The following is a 19389-nucleotide window of genomic DNA, read 5'->3' as shown; positions in this document are numbered from 1 at the left end:
TTCATAATGCCCTTGGATGTAGTAAGTTTTTAATTTTGGTGAGTTCTACTGTGTTTTTTCTTGTGTTACTTGTGTTTTGGTATCACATTTAAGAATCCATTGGCAAATCCCGGATCATGAAGATTTACTCCTGTGTTTTCTTCTAGGAGTTTTGTAGTTTTAGCTTTTACATTTGGGTCATTGAGTTAATTTTGGTATATGACGTGTGGTGGGGCAGGGGGACGTGCGTGCAACTTCATTGTCTGCATATAGATATCTAGTTGCCCCAGCACCATTTGTTGTCCCCCACTGAATACTTGGCACTTTTGTAAAAAATCGGTTGGCCATAGATGTATGGGTTTATTTCTGGACTGTCTGTTCTATTCCACTAATCTGTGTGTCTGTCCTATGCTGGTATCACAACTATTTTGATCACTGTAGCTTCATAGTAAGTTTTAAGATCAGAAAATGTGAGTCCTCAACTTTGTTGTTGTTTTTCAGTATTGTTTGGCTATTTGGGGCCTGTTGCAATTCTGTGTGAATTTGAGGATCAGCTTTTCCATTTCTGCAAGAAAGGCTGTTGGAGTTTTAATAGGAATTGTATTGAATCTGGAGATTGCTTTCGGCACTATTGCCATTTTAACAATCTTAAGCCTTCTAATCCATGAACATGAGATGTCTTCCCGATTATTTAGGTGTGCTTTAATTTCTGCTGCAGGATTTTAAAAGAGATGCTAGAATATCACTTACTGATGCATTTGATATTACAAAGGCCCTGTTTAGGTGCCCTCGGTATCAGGGACCACAGTAGAAGACAGCATGCGCCTCCTTTCAGTAGGCAGTGTCTTACACACCTCTAGAAGGCATGCATATGTATGCGTGTGCGCTCAACAAAGTCACCAGGGCATGGTCAGTGACAGCCAGCTTCACTCTGCAAAGTAAAGGCCTGGATGTCTAGGTAAGGTCGTTAACAGGATTACTTAGCTGGACAGAACCTTAGAGATTGTATAGTCCAGCTTCTGAATTAGTAAAGAAACTCAGACCCAGAGTTAGCCCAGACCAGGAATACAATTCAAAGCAGACATCTTGTGATTTTTATTGAGTTTGTGTTTTTGTTTGTTTATTGTGGGTTTTTAAAATTAGTTTATTTATTTCATAAGGTCAGGTCACAGCAGAAAGACACTCTACACAGAAGAGTAGCCAGAGTTGATCATTTCAGCAATCCCAAGAATCTTGTTTCAGAGACATGACATCTTATGTAGGGGGATTAAAATGGTTGCATGAAAGCATTCTAAAATGGCCCTCGAAAAAGCCTTTCTGAATTTGAGAGAGCCCATTTTGCCACAAACGTTCCGAGTACCCTCCTGCTATAACTGCGTGCTCTTGCTCTGCGAGGAAGGGAGAACTAGTCCATGGAACTTGGGCCTGCTGCTCTTTCCCCAGCGTGGCTCCTCCCCCTCAGCTGTGATGAATACTTGGGAGCACAGCTTTCTACTTCAGGCAACACGGCTGGGAAGGGGGAGACAGCCCGGAATCAGCGCTGTCTTGTGATTCTTCATGTATCTGTTTGTAATTTGGTTATAACAGACTTGAGCAAGTCTTTGACTGTAGCTGAGGGGCGCTAAACCAAACTGCTGGCCGTCTGTTGTTTTTGGCAGCATCCCCCACCTCCCTGCAGGGAGCAGGTGGTTAGAAGTGTTCATTCCTGTAATGGGATAGGCAGTAGGTGGAGATAGAGAGCTCCTTTTTTGTCAGCTTTGGAGTAAATTCTCCCCTTTCCCCGTGGTGATGAAAGCCAGTATCTCATCGTCCATTATAGTGAGGGCAGATGGGAGCAGGTGATCTAATCCTCATTTTATAATCGGAGGGGGTTTTTGTTTGATTTTTGGGTTTTTAAAAAAATTTTGGCCACACTGTGTGGCATGCAGAATCTTAGTTCCCTGACCAGGGATTGAACCTATGCCCCCTGCAGTGGAAGCTCACAGTCCTAACCACTGAACCACCAGGGAATTCCCTAATCCTCACTTTAGATGAGAAGACAAAGATCAGCATTTATATGAGCAGTTCAAGGTCACAGAGGAAGTCAGTGAGGACCAGAAGCCCAGTCTCCTGAAACCTGACTCCACTGATCATCTGCTGTGTTCCCCTGGGAACTGAGAGGCCCTGCCTGGTCCCCTGCTAAGCAGTACTCACTGCCCTTCCTCAGCATGTCATTCTTTCCTCCCTAGACCAGCAGTGCTGTCAGCACCACGGACTGTAGAATAGTCGTTGAGGCAGGTCAGTCTGCTCACATGGGTCAAGTGATGGGGGTTTGTACTCGTATCCTTCCCCACACAGCAGGCCTTGGCTTGCTTACTGCTTTTTCATCCCTTTGATGTGGGACCCTTTTTTTTTTTTTTTTTTAATAGGTTTCCCTCCAGTAGGTGGGGACTTTCCTTGAGTTGTGTGGTTCTGTGAGTAATTTGGAGTTTGGAGGCAGTGTTTAGTCCTTGGATTCCTTCCATTCATTTTAGGTGCTGATTATAGCTCAGGCCAGATTTGCAGCTGGAACTTTTATCTATCGGTGTGTGTGCTTAGGTGTGTGTGTGTGTTCTTTCTATATTAATCTCTTGTCACTCCAGGGGGGAAGATGCCCCATATAATGTACTTTACTTACTTGGTGACCTAAGGGCATGGTTCACTGACATTTGAGACTTTACACTGAAAAAAAGTGATGTGATTTCAAAGCTCTCCCAGCTGGAATTCCATACTTTTTGTTTTTTTAAAGAATTTCTTTTGGTGTGGACCAATTTTAAAGTCTTTATTGAATTTGTTACAATTTTGCTTCTGTTTTATGTTTTGGGTTTTTTTTGCCGCGAGGCATGTGGGATCTTAGCTCCCTGACCAGGGATCAAACCTGCACCCCCTGCATTGGAAGGGGAAGTTTTAACCATTGAACCACCAGGGAAGTCCCTGGAATTCCATACTTTTAGCCACAGTGTTGTTTTTGTATTTATAGTTCAACTTTTGATTAATCCTCCTCCTTCCTGAAACAGCTCCACTGAGTTTTAGCTGGTGTATGTGGCACTAATTTTTCATATTTATTTATAAAGTGCATATACATATTGAGTCAAAACAGCATCCGGGCCCCATGTCACTGCTTGTCTGTGAAAACATTCATTCTTATTCAACTTATATTCAGTTCTTTCTCTTTTCTTTTTTTCTGATTATAAAAGAAGCACATCATAGGAAACATAGAAAAATTAAGTATAAAGAAAAAAATCGTAATCTCACGACCCAGAGATAACTACTTTTAGTATATTTCTTTTATTTTTTTCCTCCTATTTTAAAATTAAAATAATCATAGTGTCATGCTTTTTAAAACTTTTATGTGATCATTTTCCCTTATTAACAAAAACTTTATAAACGTTTTAAATGGATGCTTGAATATCTGTGGTTGGATATTCAATGATTATTTTTATTGTACTGTTTCTTTTTTCTCCCCCCACCCCCCACTTTGGACTTTTAGTCTGGATTATTCCTTCCTATAAATTTCTAAAAATTGATTCTGTATGTGTGCAGATGTCTGCTTGTCTCTAAGTACCCTGCAGGTCATATGCATTTCAAAGTCTTTGCCACCAGTAGGCATATCTGTCTTAAGCGTTCTTGATCTTTTTCAAAGCATCTTAGGCAGTCTAGAACTTTATTGAGCTTTATAGACAGACAGATAGAAGATATATATGTATAATATGTGTATATATATCCACAAGTTAAGGATTAATCTTCGTTTTATGAAGGAATGAACATTGAATAGTTTAATCAAATAGGGGTCTCTTCTAGGTTTTATCTGTTACATTTGAAACAGATGTGGGAAAATAGCAATTCTTATTATAGTATTGACTTGAGTGAGCATAGCTTTTTTTGTGTGTGTGTGGTATGCGGGCCTCTCACTGTTGTGGCCTCTCCCGTTGCGGAGCACAGGCTCCGGACGCGCAGGCTCAGCGGCCGTGGCTCACGGGCCCAGCCGCTCCACGGCATGTGGGATCTTCCCGGACCGGGGCACGAATCCGTGTCCCCTGCATCGGCAGGCGGACTCTCAACCACTGTGCCACCAGGGAAGCCCGAGTGATCATAACTTTGAGAGCAGAGTTCAGATTACAGAAATTTGAGCTCTTGTGTCTAGGTGTCTATTTGACCCAATGGGTACATGTTATTTTGAGCAAAGATCTATTTTAGTCTTTATGAATGTTCCTACTCCTGTTAAGGTGGGCCTTCTACTCCCACTTCAAGTTGTGATTTTTGAAGAAAGTAAAATTGGATTGTGGCATACTCTGCAATCTTCTAAGTTATATCTCTGACTTTGTTTTTCCTTATAAAATGTAGGGCCTGAAATAAGGTCAGAAACAGTCTTTTTCCATGATCAGGGCAAAAATGTGCATGCTTATAATGAGTCAACCTGAAACCTTTACAAAGTCCCTGAGGTACATACAGCCTGCTTCATGTAAAGAAGTGATGGTACCAGCCAAATGTCATTATGACTCTGCCAGCCTCCTTATTTGTTCTCTTCCTTATTCAGCTTCTTTCAGCATCTTTAGGAAAAAGTGTGGACCACTCTCTTGCTTCTTCCAGTCGTTAGGTACTTTGAGAATTTTAAGCAGAGTAACTTTGCAAATTTCAACTCAGCAAAAATTTGCCAGCAGCCTTCTAAGCATTCTTGGGGTTTGGATAGTGATTATATATAGACACAGCCCACTTTTTCTTCATAATGTCTGGTATGATGTATTTGGTGCTTTTCCGAGTCCTTTTATTTTGCCCATAGTGTTTCTGCTCCTTGGGACATAAACTCACTAGGAGTTATTCCCAGAAAGACACCGTTTGCCCCAGTTAGGATTTAGTGATGAGGACCTAAAGTGCCCATTCCAGGCTCTTTCTGACTTTCTCTACTGAGGCCAGTGGTCTTTGCAGCCTCTTGTCTTTGGTGTGGTTTTTCATTTATAAAATAATAATTTTACCCTCACCTGGGGCAAACAGGTTCCAATACTTGTCTAACCTAAGTTGTTAGTGTTTGCCTTTCTTTATCTCACAGGATCTTTAGGGCCAAGTTATTTTCCTTTCTGTGGAAGAACTCTCCAGTAGGCTGGCTGAAAGCATCCTTCTCAGCACGGGTAGCATACTTTGCCTCTCTAATATTTCTTAAAATCACATTCACACAAGCACACCCCTGCACCACTGCCACTATCCCTTTGTAACGTCGTGTTTCTCCTGCTGCCTCTGCTTACCCCATTGCAGTTTAGCAGGCGTATCTCCATTCCTGTCTTTAGAATCTTCCACCAGTAGTCTAATCTCAAAAGCCAAAAGATACTTTTCAGTCTCTGTCTCTCATCTCCTTTTCTCTTTTTGGCCCTCTCTATAGCATTTTATACTGTTTAATAATTTTTATGTGTTCTCCTTCTCTGGTTTCTGTATCCCACCTTCTGCTGGTTCTAGGACTTTTGTCCTTTAATCAGCTTTTCTCCATCCTTGCCCTGTAAATATGGGCTTTCCTTTAGTGTTTTTCTTATTCCAGACCTTTTCCTTGAGTGACATAAAGTGGCTTCAGCTACCACCTTTGTGCTGATGGCTTAAATCTAAATCTTTACCTAGACACTTCCTTGTACTTAAGACCCATTTATCTTATTTCCACAGATACTTCTTACTTAATATGGTCAAAACACACCATCTCTTCCCTTCCAACCTTTCCTTTCCTGCCCTTCCCCTCTCTTGGAGAAGAGCATTGCCATTCATCAAAACCAGACACTGGACCTCATCCAGTGTTTCTCCCCCTATTTTTCCCAGCTCCCACACCAAGCATTTCACCCTCCTCATGTCCCAGTCTCTCCCTCAGCTCCTCTGCTGCACCCCTGCCAGACAACCTCCCGTCGCCTGTCTTCCACATTGGAGTAGTCATCAAGCCATTGTGATCTTTGTCTCCTCAGGTTTTCTTGAATTTGTCCCCCTTCTCTTCATCTCTGTCTCCACCTCCACCACCTTAGTTCAGGCTGTCACTGTGTCTCACCTGGTCACCTGCAGTAGCCTGGTTACTGATCCGTCAGCGTTTGTTCTTATGCCCTGTGATCCATTCTTTGCATGGCACCCTGTGATGTTTTCAGCATGCAGCTCTGGGCATGTCATTCTCTGCTCAAAAATTTAAATGGCTTCCCATTGCTCCTAGAATATAGGCCCAAATCCTCGCATATGGCCGTCCCCCTACCCCACCCCGGGACTTGGCCCCTGCTGACCTCATCAGCCATATCTCTTGCCGTGTTCCATTGCATTTTGTCTGTGCTGGCCTTCTTTTGTCTCTGGCTTCATATGTGCTGTTCCCTCTGTGTAGAACACTCTCTCCCTCCTTTACTTCCCACTGGTTACCCTTAGCTGGTTGATCCCCATTCATCGTTTATATCCTAAGTCAAACAGTATTTCCCAGAAACCCCATCTCCACCCCATAAAGCCACGTCTCTCCCCGCTGCCACCCCCCATATATACTTCATAGCTTCCTATCATTTTCCTTGAGAGCACCACATAGTTTGTCATTTTCTTTAGGGATTATTTGGTGATTCTCTGACCAGATCATAAAATCCTGGCTATATTGTCATTCTTTCATCCCCAACCCTAATCCTGATGCTTGGCTCAGCGTCTGACCTCAGGTGGCACATACGGTTGCAGTTCGGTTTATCTCCAGGTGCGGTCAGAGGATATCTTCAACAGGGACTCCTTCTGGTTGAGGACGTTCCTGCGAGATCTAGGCTTTACTCCTGAGACAAATTCTTTTTCTCGCTCAGCTTTTAGATTGATAGCGTTGGACTATGGTGCCACCTAATTAAAAATTCTGTGACTTTTTTCCCCTCGTCTTGGAGGTCATGGGCCTTTTCATTTTCTCAAGCCAGCTTCTAGTAAGTGTGCTAAATTTTCAGGTCATACTCAAATGGTTTGTGGGAGGAAGGATTTTGTATCCCATTAATAATTCTCTTTTTCTTCAATTCTGTACATCTTTAACATATAAATCAGGAAGATTAAATATTATAAAATAATAAACATGGGAAGGGTGATTGTTCTTTTCCCCTCTCAGATCTGCTCATTGACATTGAACAGTTTAACAAGTGCTTGGTCTCATTCAGAGCTCAGCATCACCCCAGGATATAGGCATTATTTCCATTCCCATCTTAGGAGGATGCTAAGCCCAGCAAGGTAAAGTCACATGTCATACCACAGACAAGAGGTAGAGTAGGATCTGAACCTTGGATTTTCTGACTCTGAGTTTTTTCTGTTCTACCACAGAGACCTACCTCCCTCCAGTGGGAGGGTGATACACCTTCAGTCTTTTGGAGGAGCTAGGAAATGCATTTTCTTCCTTTTTTTGTTAATGGGAAGGAATTGATGTTTTTTTATTGCTTGTAGAGAGAGCTGTATCCAAATACTGTGCAGTAACCTACAGGCTAGCCTGCTTCAGGCAGACCATATAGCGCTTAAAATTATACTAAACGTTGCTTAAAATTATTTTTTGTGAAAAATGTCCTTTTCCTTTCTACCCTTTGCTTCTCATCTGCCTTCTAGGAATGCTTGACTCCACCAGTATTAGGCTTAAAAGGAGAAACAGGTGAAAAGTTGGCACCTTCGATGCTTACACAGCAATAACCTGGTTCTTTATTAAAATAGTCATTAAGGAAGTCAGTTTGTGGGGGCTTTATTTGCATAAAACTTGCATCTTTGAAGGTTAACTTTTTTAAAAAGAATTAATTATAAATAATTCTTCCTGTACATTAGTATTTTGGTTTTATCTGGTTTTGTATGAGGGGTCCATTGCATAAATGGTGTAAGCATTTTTGAAGGACCCGGGTCATTTTTAAATGTCTCTTTTTAAAGCACTTTTATGGACATCTGTTAAATTGTAAATTTTAGCTTTATGATTACGTTAAGGTTTGAAAATTTGCCCAGTCCTAAAATTGATTTTATTTTTGTTAGTTTCATTTTTATTAGTTTAGTTATGTGTATACAGTGACTTTTCATTCTTCTTCCCTTGCTTTTGCAATTCCCTATCAGAAGGGGGTTTTTGTTGTGATAGTAGAAGCTCCCTTAAACCTTTTGTGTAGAGGGTCCTCTGGGGAGAAGGCGATACCCTGAAAACACTTAGTGGTACGATTTCAGGTTTAAGAAGGCTGTTCCCAGTTGATCCCTCCAGTGGCTGGTTGGATTGCTCTGAGAATACTCCTAATTGTGGTCATTTTGTCATTTTCCCTTCTGGGAAGTACTTTGTGTGTTCTGTTGGAAGTGGGTGGGGGTGATGGATTTCCTCCTCTGCCCCTCTTGAGCTTTTGTGGCTGGACTAAGAATAAAATTGACAGAAGGCAGATTAAGAGGAGAAAAAGAAACAAATTTTAATCAGGTGCATGGAAATCTCATAAAAATGGGACCTAAGAAGTAGCCAGAGAAGGCAGCTTTTATACTTTTTAGACAAACAATAAATTTGTGAGGAATTGACAGCACAAAAAAACTTAGGCTTTGGGTGCTGAATTAGAAAAGACTCTAAACAGGGTTTAAGCTTGGGGTAGTAAATTAAAGAAGTAAAGTAACAAGGTTTGTTTATACAGGCTTCTTGGCTCTGAACTCCTTGTCTCTGACAGTAAGTGTTTCCTTCTACCTCCAGATGCAGAGTGAACCTTTCACATGAGAGATTTATTTCCTGCTTTTCAGGGAGACAGAGGAGGGTCGGAGTCTTTTTTTTTTTCCTTATATCAGCGGCTTCTTAAGCAGCCTTAATTCAAAATAATCAATATGCCACGGTGGCATATTTTGGGGCAGCCCACTCTGAGCCCCAACAATACCTTTATTACTTATTTTAGTAATGGAGCCGCAAGGCCCTGAATACTGGGATCGGAGCCACGACTTCCTCTTTTCCCTGTATCTTGCATCTTACTCAGCAGCTCCAGCCCTGCTGTGACATCCCAGAATGTGTCATTTTGAGATGTCTCCGCTGCCACTAAGTCATATGGAGCATGGAGCTGGGTGAGAGAGAGGTGCAAGTCAGTGATGGGTTTTCAACGTTCCCACGTAGATCCTTGAAGAAAAATTAAAAACAGCATTCTGATTTTCAGTCCAAAGATCTATAGGTTGTATTTTCCCTTAAGAAAAATGAATGAAAGAAAGAGAAATTAATTAACTAATTGGCGTTTAAGTAGAAGCTGTGACTTCTACCTGTAGATCCTGTGAGCCTTAGTGGCAAGAGGTGAGCCTCCTGGCAGGACGAGGGGGCTGAGTGGGCACATTAAGTAATCTTAGGGCGAGGATCAGCTTCCCCTTTCTGCCTGGCTCTCTTTACTCTTCATGCAATGAAGCTGTTCTTTGACTCTGAAGCCGTTCTCTGAACAGGGCCCTTCATAAACTTCTTCATGCATAATAACCCTTTATGATTCTTAATTGGGAGTAGCCAAGCAGTGGGTGATTTTTATATACCGTATGTCCTATAGCACAACAGGGCAAGATAAAGGAACACATGAGTCTTGTTACTGGAAATCTTATCAAATCAAGCCCCTGCCTGTGGTGTTATTTCTAACATAATATTTCTTACGTAAATACTTCTTAGCAAGAAAAAAGTAGGTTTGACAGTGTTTACATTTTGATCGTTATTTCTTACATGAGTTGCTAGAGGATATGCTTCTAATTTTGTTTGTTTTGAAAGTGAAATTCCTGTCGAAAGGTCACTGTGATGTCGGACCCTGTCGTTTCTAACCATCTTATCCCCAAGCGCATCTGCAGCATGTCAGATTTGGCTTACCGCTGTAACCAAGAAAGGCAAGGAATGCGTCAGCCTTGCTTCCTTCAGCCAGTTGTCTTGGTACTCCATGCTGGACTGTGTTCCCACAAGGTCAGCTGGATCCATACGAAGCAGGGGGATGTTGGACACATTTTCTCCCTCTGGTTTGAAGAGTCTGTGAGGCAAGATTCCAGAGCTTTGTCAGGACCATAAATCCTCGGCATTATCTTAGAACTACATGTTGGGCCTTTACCTTCTATGTTTTGAACATTTCTTGGCAGTCAAATAAACCCAGGCAATTCCTCACAGGGGCCTGCTTTCCCCTCCACCTCCTCTCCTCAAGGATCCTGAAACAGGGCAGCCGTAGCAGCAAATCTGGTGGAACTCCTGCCTGTTTCATGGCTCCCCATGGCCTCTCTAAGGTGGCGTGGGGTTTGCTGCAGTAGGTGCCTGTAGCAGAATGGAGGATTCAGCTCAACCCATCACCTCTGCCACCACCCCAGTATAAATTATTCATGAGCAGGGAAGGAAAAGCAACAGCTGCCCGGGTTTGCCTTGTCTTTTCCTGCTTAAGGTAGGTAGTGGAGGAAGAGGCAAGTGTCTGAAGACAAGAGTACGAAGAAGAGCCGTGTGAAGTGTGGGTGAGGTGAATTAGCTGGCAGGGAGAGAAGACTGATGAGCAGGAGTGGTGCAGCGGCGTCATCTGCTGGTGTAAATGGTACAGGGCTTGATCTCGCGAATTCCTGTACCAGGCAGGGGAGCATGAGCCCTAGATTAAAGGCTAAGTCCTCTGTTACAAGTGTAAGGTATTTTAAGCAAGGAGCATGTGACCACCTTGCCACATCATTTGTTTGAATGGTACTTGGTGTGCTAAAGAGGCTGTGGGATGCAGCACACTTAAATGAGTCAAAAGAACTTGAATCGGTCTCATCACTTTGAAGTTGGTTTTCATGGTATCATGAAAGGAAGCCTGGATTTCTGCTGAGCACAGGAGTTGCTGAGGGCATGGTTTGGAACCTTGTAGCAGCAGAGCTTGTGGACCACAGTTGTCAGAAGGCAGGCTAGTAGTTTGAGAAAAAAGCTTCTTGGATTCTCCTGAGGTCTGTTTCCTTTGCCCGTCCAGAACCTAAGAGAATCACTGGAAAGGCAGCTAGCTGTCGAGGGAGTGCCGTGACCTAACTGGCAGATTCTTCACAGGGACCACCGGGGAAGTCCCTGTTTTAACAGTTTTAAAAGCAGTCTTTACCTGTATTTAGATATTTAGAATATATATCTAGTCACTCTTGCTGATACATTTTAACCTCTTGTCCCATTGGTCATTTTTTTTGAAGGCTATTTTTTAGAACAGTTTTAGGTTCACAGCAAAATTAAGACGAAGGTACAAAGATTTCCCACATACTTCCTATCCCCAAATACGTATAGTCTCCCAACTATCAACATTCTCCAGGTGTGGTACATTTGTTACTGTTGATGAACCTACACTGACACACTATAATCACCTAAAGTCAGTAGTTTACGTTAGAGTTCACATTGGTGTTGCACATTCTGTGGGTTTGCACAAATGTATAATTTATCATTACAGTATTTTCACTACCCTAAAAATCATCTCTGCTCCACCTGTTCATCCCTCCCTACTTCCCTCCAACCTTTGTCTCCATGATTTTGCCTTTTCCAGAATGTCATATAGTTGGATTCATAGTTAGCCTTTTCAGATTGGCTTCTTTCACTAAATGATATGCATTTAAGGTTTCTCCATGTCTTTTCATGGCTTGATAGCTCGTTTCTTTTTAGTGCTGAATAATATGCTGTTGTTTGGATGTACCAAAGTTTATTTATCCGTTCACCTACTTAAGGACATCTTGGTTGATTCCAGCTTTTGGAAGTTAGGAATAAGGCTGTTATGAACATTCGCGTGCAGGTATTTGTGTGGGCATAGATATTCATCTCCTTTGGGTAAATACCAACAAGCATGATTGCTGGATCATATGGTAGGAGTATGTTTAGTTTTGTAAGAAGCCACCAAATTGTCTTCCAAAGTGGCTGTACCATTTTGCATTCCCACCAGCAATGTATTTGAGAGTTCCTCTTGCTCCACATCCTAACCAACATGTGGTGTTGTCGGTGTTCTGTGCTTTGGCTATTCTAATAGGTGTGGGGTGGTATCTCAACAGTGTTTTGTTTTTGTTTTTGTTTTTTGCGGTACACGGGCCTCTCACTGCTGTGGCCTCTCCTGTTGCGGAGCACAGGCTCCGGACGCGCAGGCTCAGTGGCCGTGGCTCACGGGCCCAGCTGCTCCGTGGCATGTGGGATCCTCCCAGACCGGGGCACGAACCCATGTCCCCTGCATCGTCAGGCGGACTCTCAACCACTGCACCACCAGGGAAGCCCCTCAACAGTGTTTTAATTTGCATGTCCCTGATGACGTGTGATGTCTTTCACAGACATTTTCTCCCAGTCTCTGGCTTGTCTTTTCATTCTCTTGACAGTCTATTGCAGAGTTGAAATTTTTCATTTTAATGAAGTCCAGCTTGTCAGTTCTTTCATGGATCATGCCATTTGTGTCATATGTAAAAAGTCATCACCAAACCAAAGACCATTTAGATTTTCTTCTGTGTTATCTTCTAGAGTTTTATGGTTTTGTGTTTTACCTTTAGGTCTCTGATTCATTTTGAGTTAATTTTTGTAAAGGATGTAAGATTTGTGTCTAGATCTGGTTTTTTGCATGTGGATGTCCAGTTGTTGAAAATACTATCTTTTCTCCACTGTATTGCCTTTGCTCCTTTGTCAAAGATCAGTTGATTATATGGGTCTATTTCTGGGCTCTCTATTCTGTTGCACTGATCTGTTTGTTTATTCTTTTGCCAGTATTGGCGTTGTCTGGATTACCACAGCTTAAAGTAAGTCTTAGAGTCAGGTAGTTTCTAACTTTGTTCTTCTTTTTTAACATTGTGTTGGCTCTTCAGAATCTTTTGCCTCGCCATATAAACTTTAGAATTAGTTTGTCTGTATCTACAAAATAACTTGCTGTGGTTTTGTTGGGATTGCCTTGGATCTGTAGATCAAGTTGGGAAGAACAGACATCCTAATAGAATTGAATCCTATCCATGAACATGGAATATCTCTCCATTTATTTACTTCTGTGTTCAGTCATCAGAATTTTGTAATTTTCCTCCAATAGATCTTATACATATTTTGTTAGATTTATACTTAAGTATTTCATTGTTTTGGGGCTAATGTAAAGATACTGGGTTTTACTTTCAAATTCCACTAGTTCATCGCTGGTATATATAGGAAAGCAATTGACTTTTATATATTAACCTTGTATTTTGCAACTCTATGTTTTTTAATCCTTTTCAGTGAACCCCACTTTCATCCTTTCTCTCGTGATGCCCTCCTCCTAGGCTCATGCAACTGCTCTTAAAATAGAAATCCCTATGGAAAGAGAATGAGAAGAAATGCCATGGCACAAGGAGGTATGGGTATGATCCATCCACTTTCAGAGTGGCCTGAAGAGAGGACTTTAATATGGAACATATTTCCTTTTATTAAAATGAAGTTTCTGTGGTGATATCTAGAATATAATAGCAGCCTAAGCATGATGAGATACCTCTCCACTCTCCTAAACAGGAATAAATGGGATTTTTTTTTTAAGATTGCCTTTGAAGAGAGTTATTTGAACTTAAGGTAGTGTGGGGATGTTATCAGATCAATCACCTTTCTTTTTTAAAAAAATATTTATTTATTTATTATTTATTTATTTAGGCTGCACCAGGTCTTAGTTGCAGCATGTGGACTTCTTAGTTGCGGCATGCATACGGGATCTAGTTCCCCAACCAGGGATCAAACCCCGGACTCCTGCATTGGGAGTGCAAGAGTCTTCCCACTGGACCACCAGGGAAGTCCCAGCCACCTTTCCTTTTGACTTCAGGTGGACTTGCTAAATTAGTCTAAGGATTACCCAAGAGTGAGGACCCTTGGATTCTGATCTCAGGTCAGCTCACTAGAGACTCGGTGATTTTCAAGCTGTTCTTGAGGAATTCCTTCAACTGAAGTGCTCTGTAGCTACCAAGACTGGATGGCTCTGAGTTGAGGTGGCTTTCAGTTGTCAGCTTTGGTCAGAGGATTTGGGCAGGGAGCAAGGGGTAACTATTCAGTAACTATTTTACCTTTTTTGTACCTAGAATTCAGGAGAAGTTAAATAAATGAATCCATGTCCAGTAATAGAGAATTGGTCTTCTCTGTTAATTTCCTGTGAAGTCTGTGAAACCAAAGAAGAAAACTATTTGTGGAGGGAAGGACAGAGAACCTTCACGTTTTAGGTCCTCAGATTTGAAAGTAGTTTTCAGTTTCAAGAATGAAAGGTGATTACTTTATGTGGTGTGCTTGTGCATGATATTATCTTTTATATATTGTTAACTCATTGGGCAGCTGTGTAGACACCTACTGTTTACAGGGCACTGCTGGGCATGGTGGATGCTGGGTGAAGCATATAGGTCTGGTCCTAGCCTCCCGACGCTTACTAGTTTGATGGAGGAGTCACTATCAATAATTAACGTAAGTCATTATTTTAGTTGTATTAAGTCTACGAAGGTAAAACATGGGGTGCCAGGAGAGCTTACTTTCTTAACCTGTCACTTGTCTGTTCGTTTGATGGCTTGTGTGAGCAGCTCTCATTTCAGGTGGAAGGCTGACTGCCACCAGTCATGTAGGGGTGGAGCCTCCCTGCCCATTTCCCCATTCCCCTCTTCCACTCCTTGCTTGGAATTTGTCTTTACAACTCAAAGTAAGTGTTCTTCATTTAACCTTTTTCCTGTCTTATCACTCTTCCTAGGAGTGCTTAAGCTTATGCCCTCAAACCCTTTGCCTCTCAGGTATCTGGCATGAAGGAATCTGGAACTTGAAGAAATACCTTACGAGTGGTTCAGTTCCTTCAGTTTTCAGATAAAGAAGGATGAAGGAAAGGAGGGAACACATCCACAGTCACACAGAAACGAAAAGAGCCAGAACTAAACCCAGGGCTTTGCATCTTAGCCCAGTGCTTTCTGTTACCTTCCTGCAGGAGACGCTTTAGTCACCAAGGGCCCAGCCTCAGGAACCTCCTTATCTTTGCAGAAACACCAAGGAGGGTGACACAGTTAGAGGGAAAAAGTCAAGCCCCAAACGGGTTGTAAACCACAGATCTCACATGGCCCAGAGTTGTTACTCCATACAGATTTACCAAGAAGACCTTTTAGCTGGGAGCTGAGGAAAGAAAATAGTATATTCAGTTCCTGTCATCAGGGGAGTCATATTTTAGGGGAACATAGAAGTCTTATATGTATGGAGAGAGTACCTAAGAGCAGTCTGTTAGGGGCGCAGTGCACAGGAAGGCCAGTGGAGATGGGGACCAACGTCTTGGATAAGGAGGAAAGATTTTTCTAGAGGAGTGGGACTCAACAAGTAGGCGAAGGAGTGGAGTCAGGACTTTGCCAGGACCAGGAGAAGAAAGAGATCCCTTCAGGCTTGAGGGGAATCCTGAACAAACGGCTTGTGCAAGCTCTGGCATATGCATGGGGGGTTGGGAAGTTGTAAGAAGACCTTGCTGCTGGGAGCAGTCATGGAGATAGTGTGCTTCCCTTTCTCAGAGGAGTGACTTGAAAAGCTGGGCTTCTGGAAGATAAGTCTGTTCAGGGGAGTCTACTAGAAGGCGTCAGCTGGACCTTGCCACACTTCTCAGGTGTGGAACAAGGAAGTCCTGGACACAGGCAGTGGCAGTGGGAATTTTAAGCTTCTGTAGTCCTTGTCTATGAAGATAATAACTCTGGGTTAATCTAAGTTTAACACAGAAAATATAGCTTTATAGTGGTTTTTCTAGCCATGTCTAGGTGGAGTTTTCAAAATGATTTTAAAGCTTAGGCTTTATTTTATTTTATAAAGTATTCTGAAATAGATAAGAACCAAAGATACCGCAAATATAGAACATCACTTTTTACTTCCAAATCTCAAGTGCTTAGCTGAATACCATTTCATTCACTGTTGCCAGTATTGAGCTCTTGAGCTTTCCTTTTTTTATTTAAAGTTTTGCCTTTTGAGAGTTTGAATGAATGTTTAGCTGAATGGGGGAGGGGCTCTCTGGTGAGGAGCACACAGAGCAAGAAGGTGAGAGTATCTGTATCTGCTCTTTAAACCTGACCATCAGCACACACAGACTTAACTGCATCGTGTTCTCTTTGTCTCCTTAGGAATATAAACAGAAGCTTGCTCGGGTAACCCAGGTCCGCAAGGAACTCAAGTCCCATATTCAGAGCTTGCCAGACCTCTCGTTGCTGCCCAACGTCACAGGGGGCTTGGCCCCCCTGCCCTCTGCTGGTGACCTGTTTTCAACTGACTAAGGCAGGTGTCATGCCCCAGACTCCCATCTGTACCAGCAGAAAGAAGAGGGCAAGTCATGGTTGGAAATAACCTAGTAGCCCCTGGTTCTATCCCTCTTTCTGCTCAGCCCCCCCAGCCTCAAGAAAGAACCGCAGGGTCTGATTCTCCTCTCCAGCCTCTCCTGTTGAGCACAATTGCGGACAGTGGCGAATGGAATCCAGTTTAGATTTATATTTGGAAAGCATACAAACTCACTTCATGTTTCCACGCCCCTGTTGGTTTTCCATTCTTAGCTCTCTCTTTACACCCAAGAAGTTATGAAAATCATGTGTAGAAGAATCTTGTCTCTCCCGACAGCATTGCGTCATGAAAGCAGCTTCTCCTTTCTGAGTTGGGCTTGTTCAAGTTCACTTGAACTTCTGCTGAGGGACTCAACTCTGGAGTAGTTGGCTTTCCTGGCCACCATCCACCCCAGAGGTTGGAGGCACGGCTGTTGAGCAGCTCTGCCGTACAGAGTTTGCCAAATCTCGGATCCTCCCTTACTGTGACTTCCAACAATGCGTAGTCAAAGGTTAGGTGCGTGTGTGAGCAGACTAGAGGATCTAGCAATAAAGCTGATCTGGGACATCAAGTCATAGTTCAGAGAACGACTAACAGATCACAAGCATGAATTAAACATAAGTTATTTGCTTTAGGTTCCTATCCAACAACCTTCCCAGGCTGCACTTATCAAGGGTGCCACCCACTGTCAGAGAGCGCGTTCCTCGAAACATGATCTTTGCCCCAGTTGGTTGTGAAGGCGGTTCTTAGAAATGGCACTGTGGGCCCCCAAAGCTAAAGGCATTCTGGGAGTCCGGGCTCTGTGTGGGTGTTACTTTGGCCCTTTCTTTTGGGGAGTCGGGCACACACTAACATTTAATTCACTGCGTGGGCACGTGTCCACAGCATGGTGACTAAACTTGAAAATCTCCCCTGCAAATATGACACTGTGCATGCTTGTCTGTCCTTCACTTCACACCACTGCACGTGTCCTTGTGCCCCTAGGAGGAGGAGTACTTTGTGTCAGATGTTACTGAATAGCTCATCTCGGGAAGGGGGAAAGTGAGGGTTATTAATTGGGAGTCTTAATTCCATTATCATGCCAGCTGACATTATGACTATATAATGTAGTTAGAGAGGATTATTACCTTGCTTTTAGTAAAGGTTAGGCCTGCTGACTGTAAATCATGCTAATTTGGCAGGCTTATTTTTGACATTGGAAAGGGCAGAAAACCATTTGCCCAAATAGTGTAACAGGAATTATAGCCCAGAGGCTGAAATCCAAAAGCTATATAAAAAGGAATTCAGTGGAGGGGGCTTCAGAATCTCCATTATTTTGAGTTGCTCTTTTCAGGATTACCAAAAAGCCAATTACATGTAATTTTACATGTTCAGCGTGTTAGAACATAACGTCTGTTTTTAAAAGTGTAACAGGCTTCCCTTCAAGAAGCTTTCCTGCCTGCCGTGAAGTGAAAATGATAAAAAGTCATAGCAGGTGTGCAGTTTAACTCTGTGTAGAACCTAGTAGCATTTAAGCTATTTTTCAGATTGAATACGGTCTGTGTTGTTTGCATATTGACACTGCCTGTTGTCCTGTCATTATTAAATTAATGAGTCTATATATAAAGCTTTTCTCCCAGAGGCCATAGGGCAGTAAATGACTTTTACTAAAATTGCAGAATAATTCCAGTCTTTGCTGTTTCTGCATATAAGCCCCCCCCCCGCCGCGTGGTGTGCTGCTTTAGTCCCGCAGATTGAGCTTGCTTCTGAACAGACCCATCTTGCACAAACTCTGTGCTTGCTTTCACCAAGGAAGCAAACTCTTACCAGCCACAAACCAGCCAAAAAGGTGTAGTAGATATCTGCTGTCATCAGCTAGATGAAAATGTTATAACATAATGGATTTTGCCCACTGCTCTGTTTTATCTGATTGAGTCTTTGACTAGAAATTGGTGTATAATTATTACAGCAAGAGCAAGAAATGAAACTTTAGCAGTTATGTAAATGAATGTGTCGGCCTCTTAACACCTGTTACTAGTGGACTTCCTGTAAGGAAGTTAGTTCTGTTTTGTTTTTTAACTCTTAATTCTCTACTTCATTTGTTTAATTTAAATGAACCTTTCTCCTTGTATGTGTGAGGTGATCTGGCAGGGCGGGGTGGGTGGATTTTGTTCTGTGTTCTCCTATACTTAGGGCATCCATTGGCCTCCAGGACCTTTCCTTCAGGTCTTCATCCTCAGAAAGTCTTCAATCTTCCCTTGTTTTTTGTTCTGTTTTTTTTCTTAAAGAGTATTTTTAAAGCTTAAATTTGTATATTAATTTAGGACTTTATTTAGAAGTATAGGCTGCCATTGGCGGTAGCAGTATATTCTGAAATGTCTCATAGATATATATTTTTGAATAAAGATGGTGTTGTTGAATGACATTGTGTAATGTTTCTTTTCCCTCCCCTGTTAGGGAGCACCCAAAGCTTTGTTTGTAATCAGTGGGTAATTAGTAATCATCAATAGAGATTGTGCTGTCTCTGCAGAGTCTTGTCTCTTAGGAGTTTTTGTGACTGTTTAGTAGCCCATAAATACTCAGCACTTAGAGTATTTTTTGGTTCTTTCCAGGGGGTTAATTAGCTTTAGTTAGCCAATTCACACAGTACACAGGAGAGATACCTTCATAGTTTTATCTTCATTGTACGGAAGTGGGATTGATGGAGAGAGGTTAAATGACTCTTTGCCTAGTACCACACGGTCTCCGACAGATTAAAACTCGCAAGTTCTTTGATTTCAGCACTTCTGTTCGTACCACTAGGCCTCGTAAGAGAGATTTGATTTTGGCAGTACAGTGAAAACCACTCTGAACAGTAAAATAAACATGAGATAATTGCAAACCCAAGTGATATGTCTTTTAAAAACATTTTTTGTGGGTTTCTTTTCACTTTTAAATTCGGTGAGAGCATATTGACTTTTACTGGTTAAAACTCAAAATAACAAAAAATGGTTTGAAATACTTTCCTTTGAAGCAATTGATATGTTTAGAAGGATGATTTTAACCTTTCTTACTGGGTGAGGGCAGCATTTACCAAAAGAAGTACAGCTACCAGTTTATCCCGTTTATCTCATGACGCAAAAAAACTGCTGTAGCCCTGGTCCTTCAAGGCTAAATGCAACCCAAGATGAAGATCAGATTTGGAAAGTTGAGGCTATGCATTAACCAAGTTCTGTCTTAAAATATAAAGGTTGAATGTAATATGTGAATCT

General features: G+C 42.1%; 1 protein-coding gene across 5 annotated transcripts in view; it reads left to right on the top strand.

Annotated features, from left to right (window-relative positions):
- RPRD1B (regulation of nuclear pre-mRNA domain containing 1B) overlaps positions 1-19389 on the top strand; it is an 84621-nt gene that overhangs the window by 39131 nt on the left and 26101 nt on the right. The window contains exons 7-8 of one of the 5 annotated variants that reach the window (XR_004345709.1): positions 13150-14531; positions 15970-18563. The exons of 1 other annotated variant lie outside the window; for it this stretch is intronic. Coding sequence is in view for 3 of the 4 variants with exons in the window: in XM_032604534.1 (XP_032460425.1) it covers positions 15970-16119 (150 nt within the window). In the remaining variant the exon portion in view is untranslated. Of the gene's footprint in view, positions 1-13149; positions 18564-19389 lie in introns of those variants that run through there. 3 more of the 5 variants (XM_032604534.1, XM_032604533.1, XM_032604535.1) reach the window with 3 other exon arrangements.

Source organism: Phocoena sinus, chromosome 15 (assembly GCF_008692025.1).
Source record: "Phocoena sinus isolate mPhoSin1 chromosome 15, mPhoSin1.pri, whole genome shotgun sequence".
Lineage (NCBI taxonomy): Eukaryota > Metazoa > Chordata > Mammalia > Artiodactyla > Phocoenidae > Phocoena > Phocoena sinus.
Note: the sequence above shows the minus strand (reverse complement) of the source record. Positions and strands in the feature narration are given on the sequence as shown.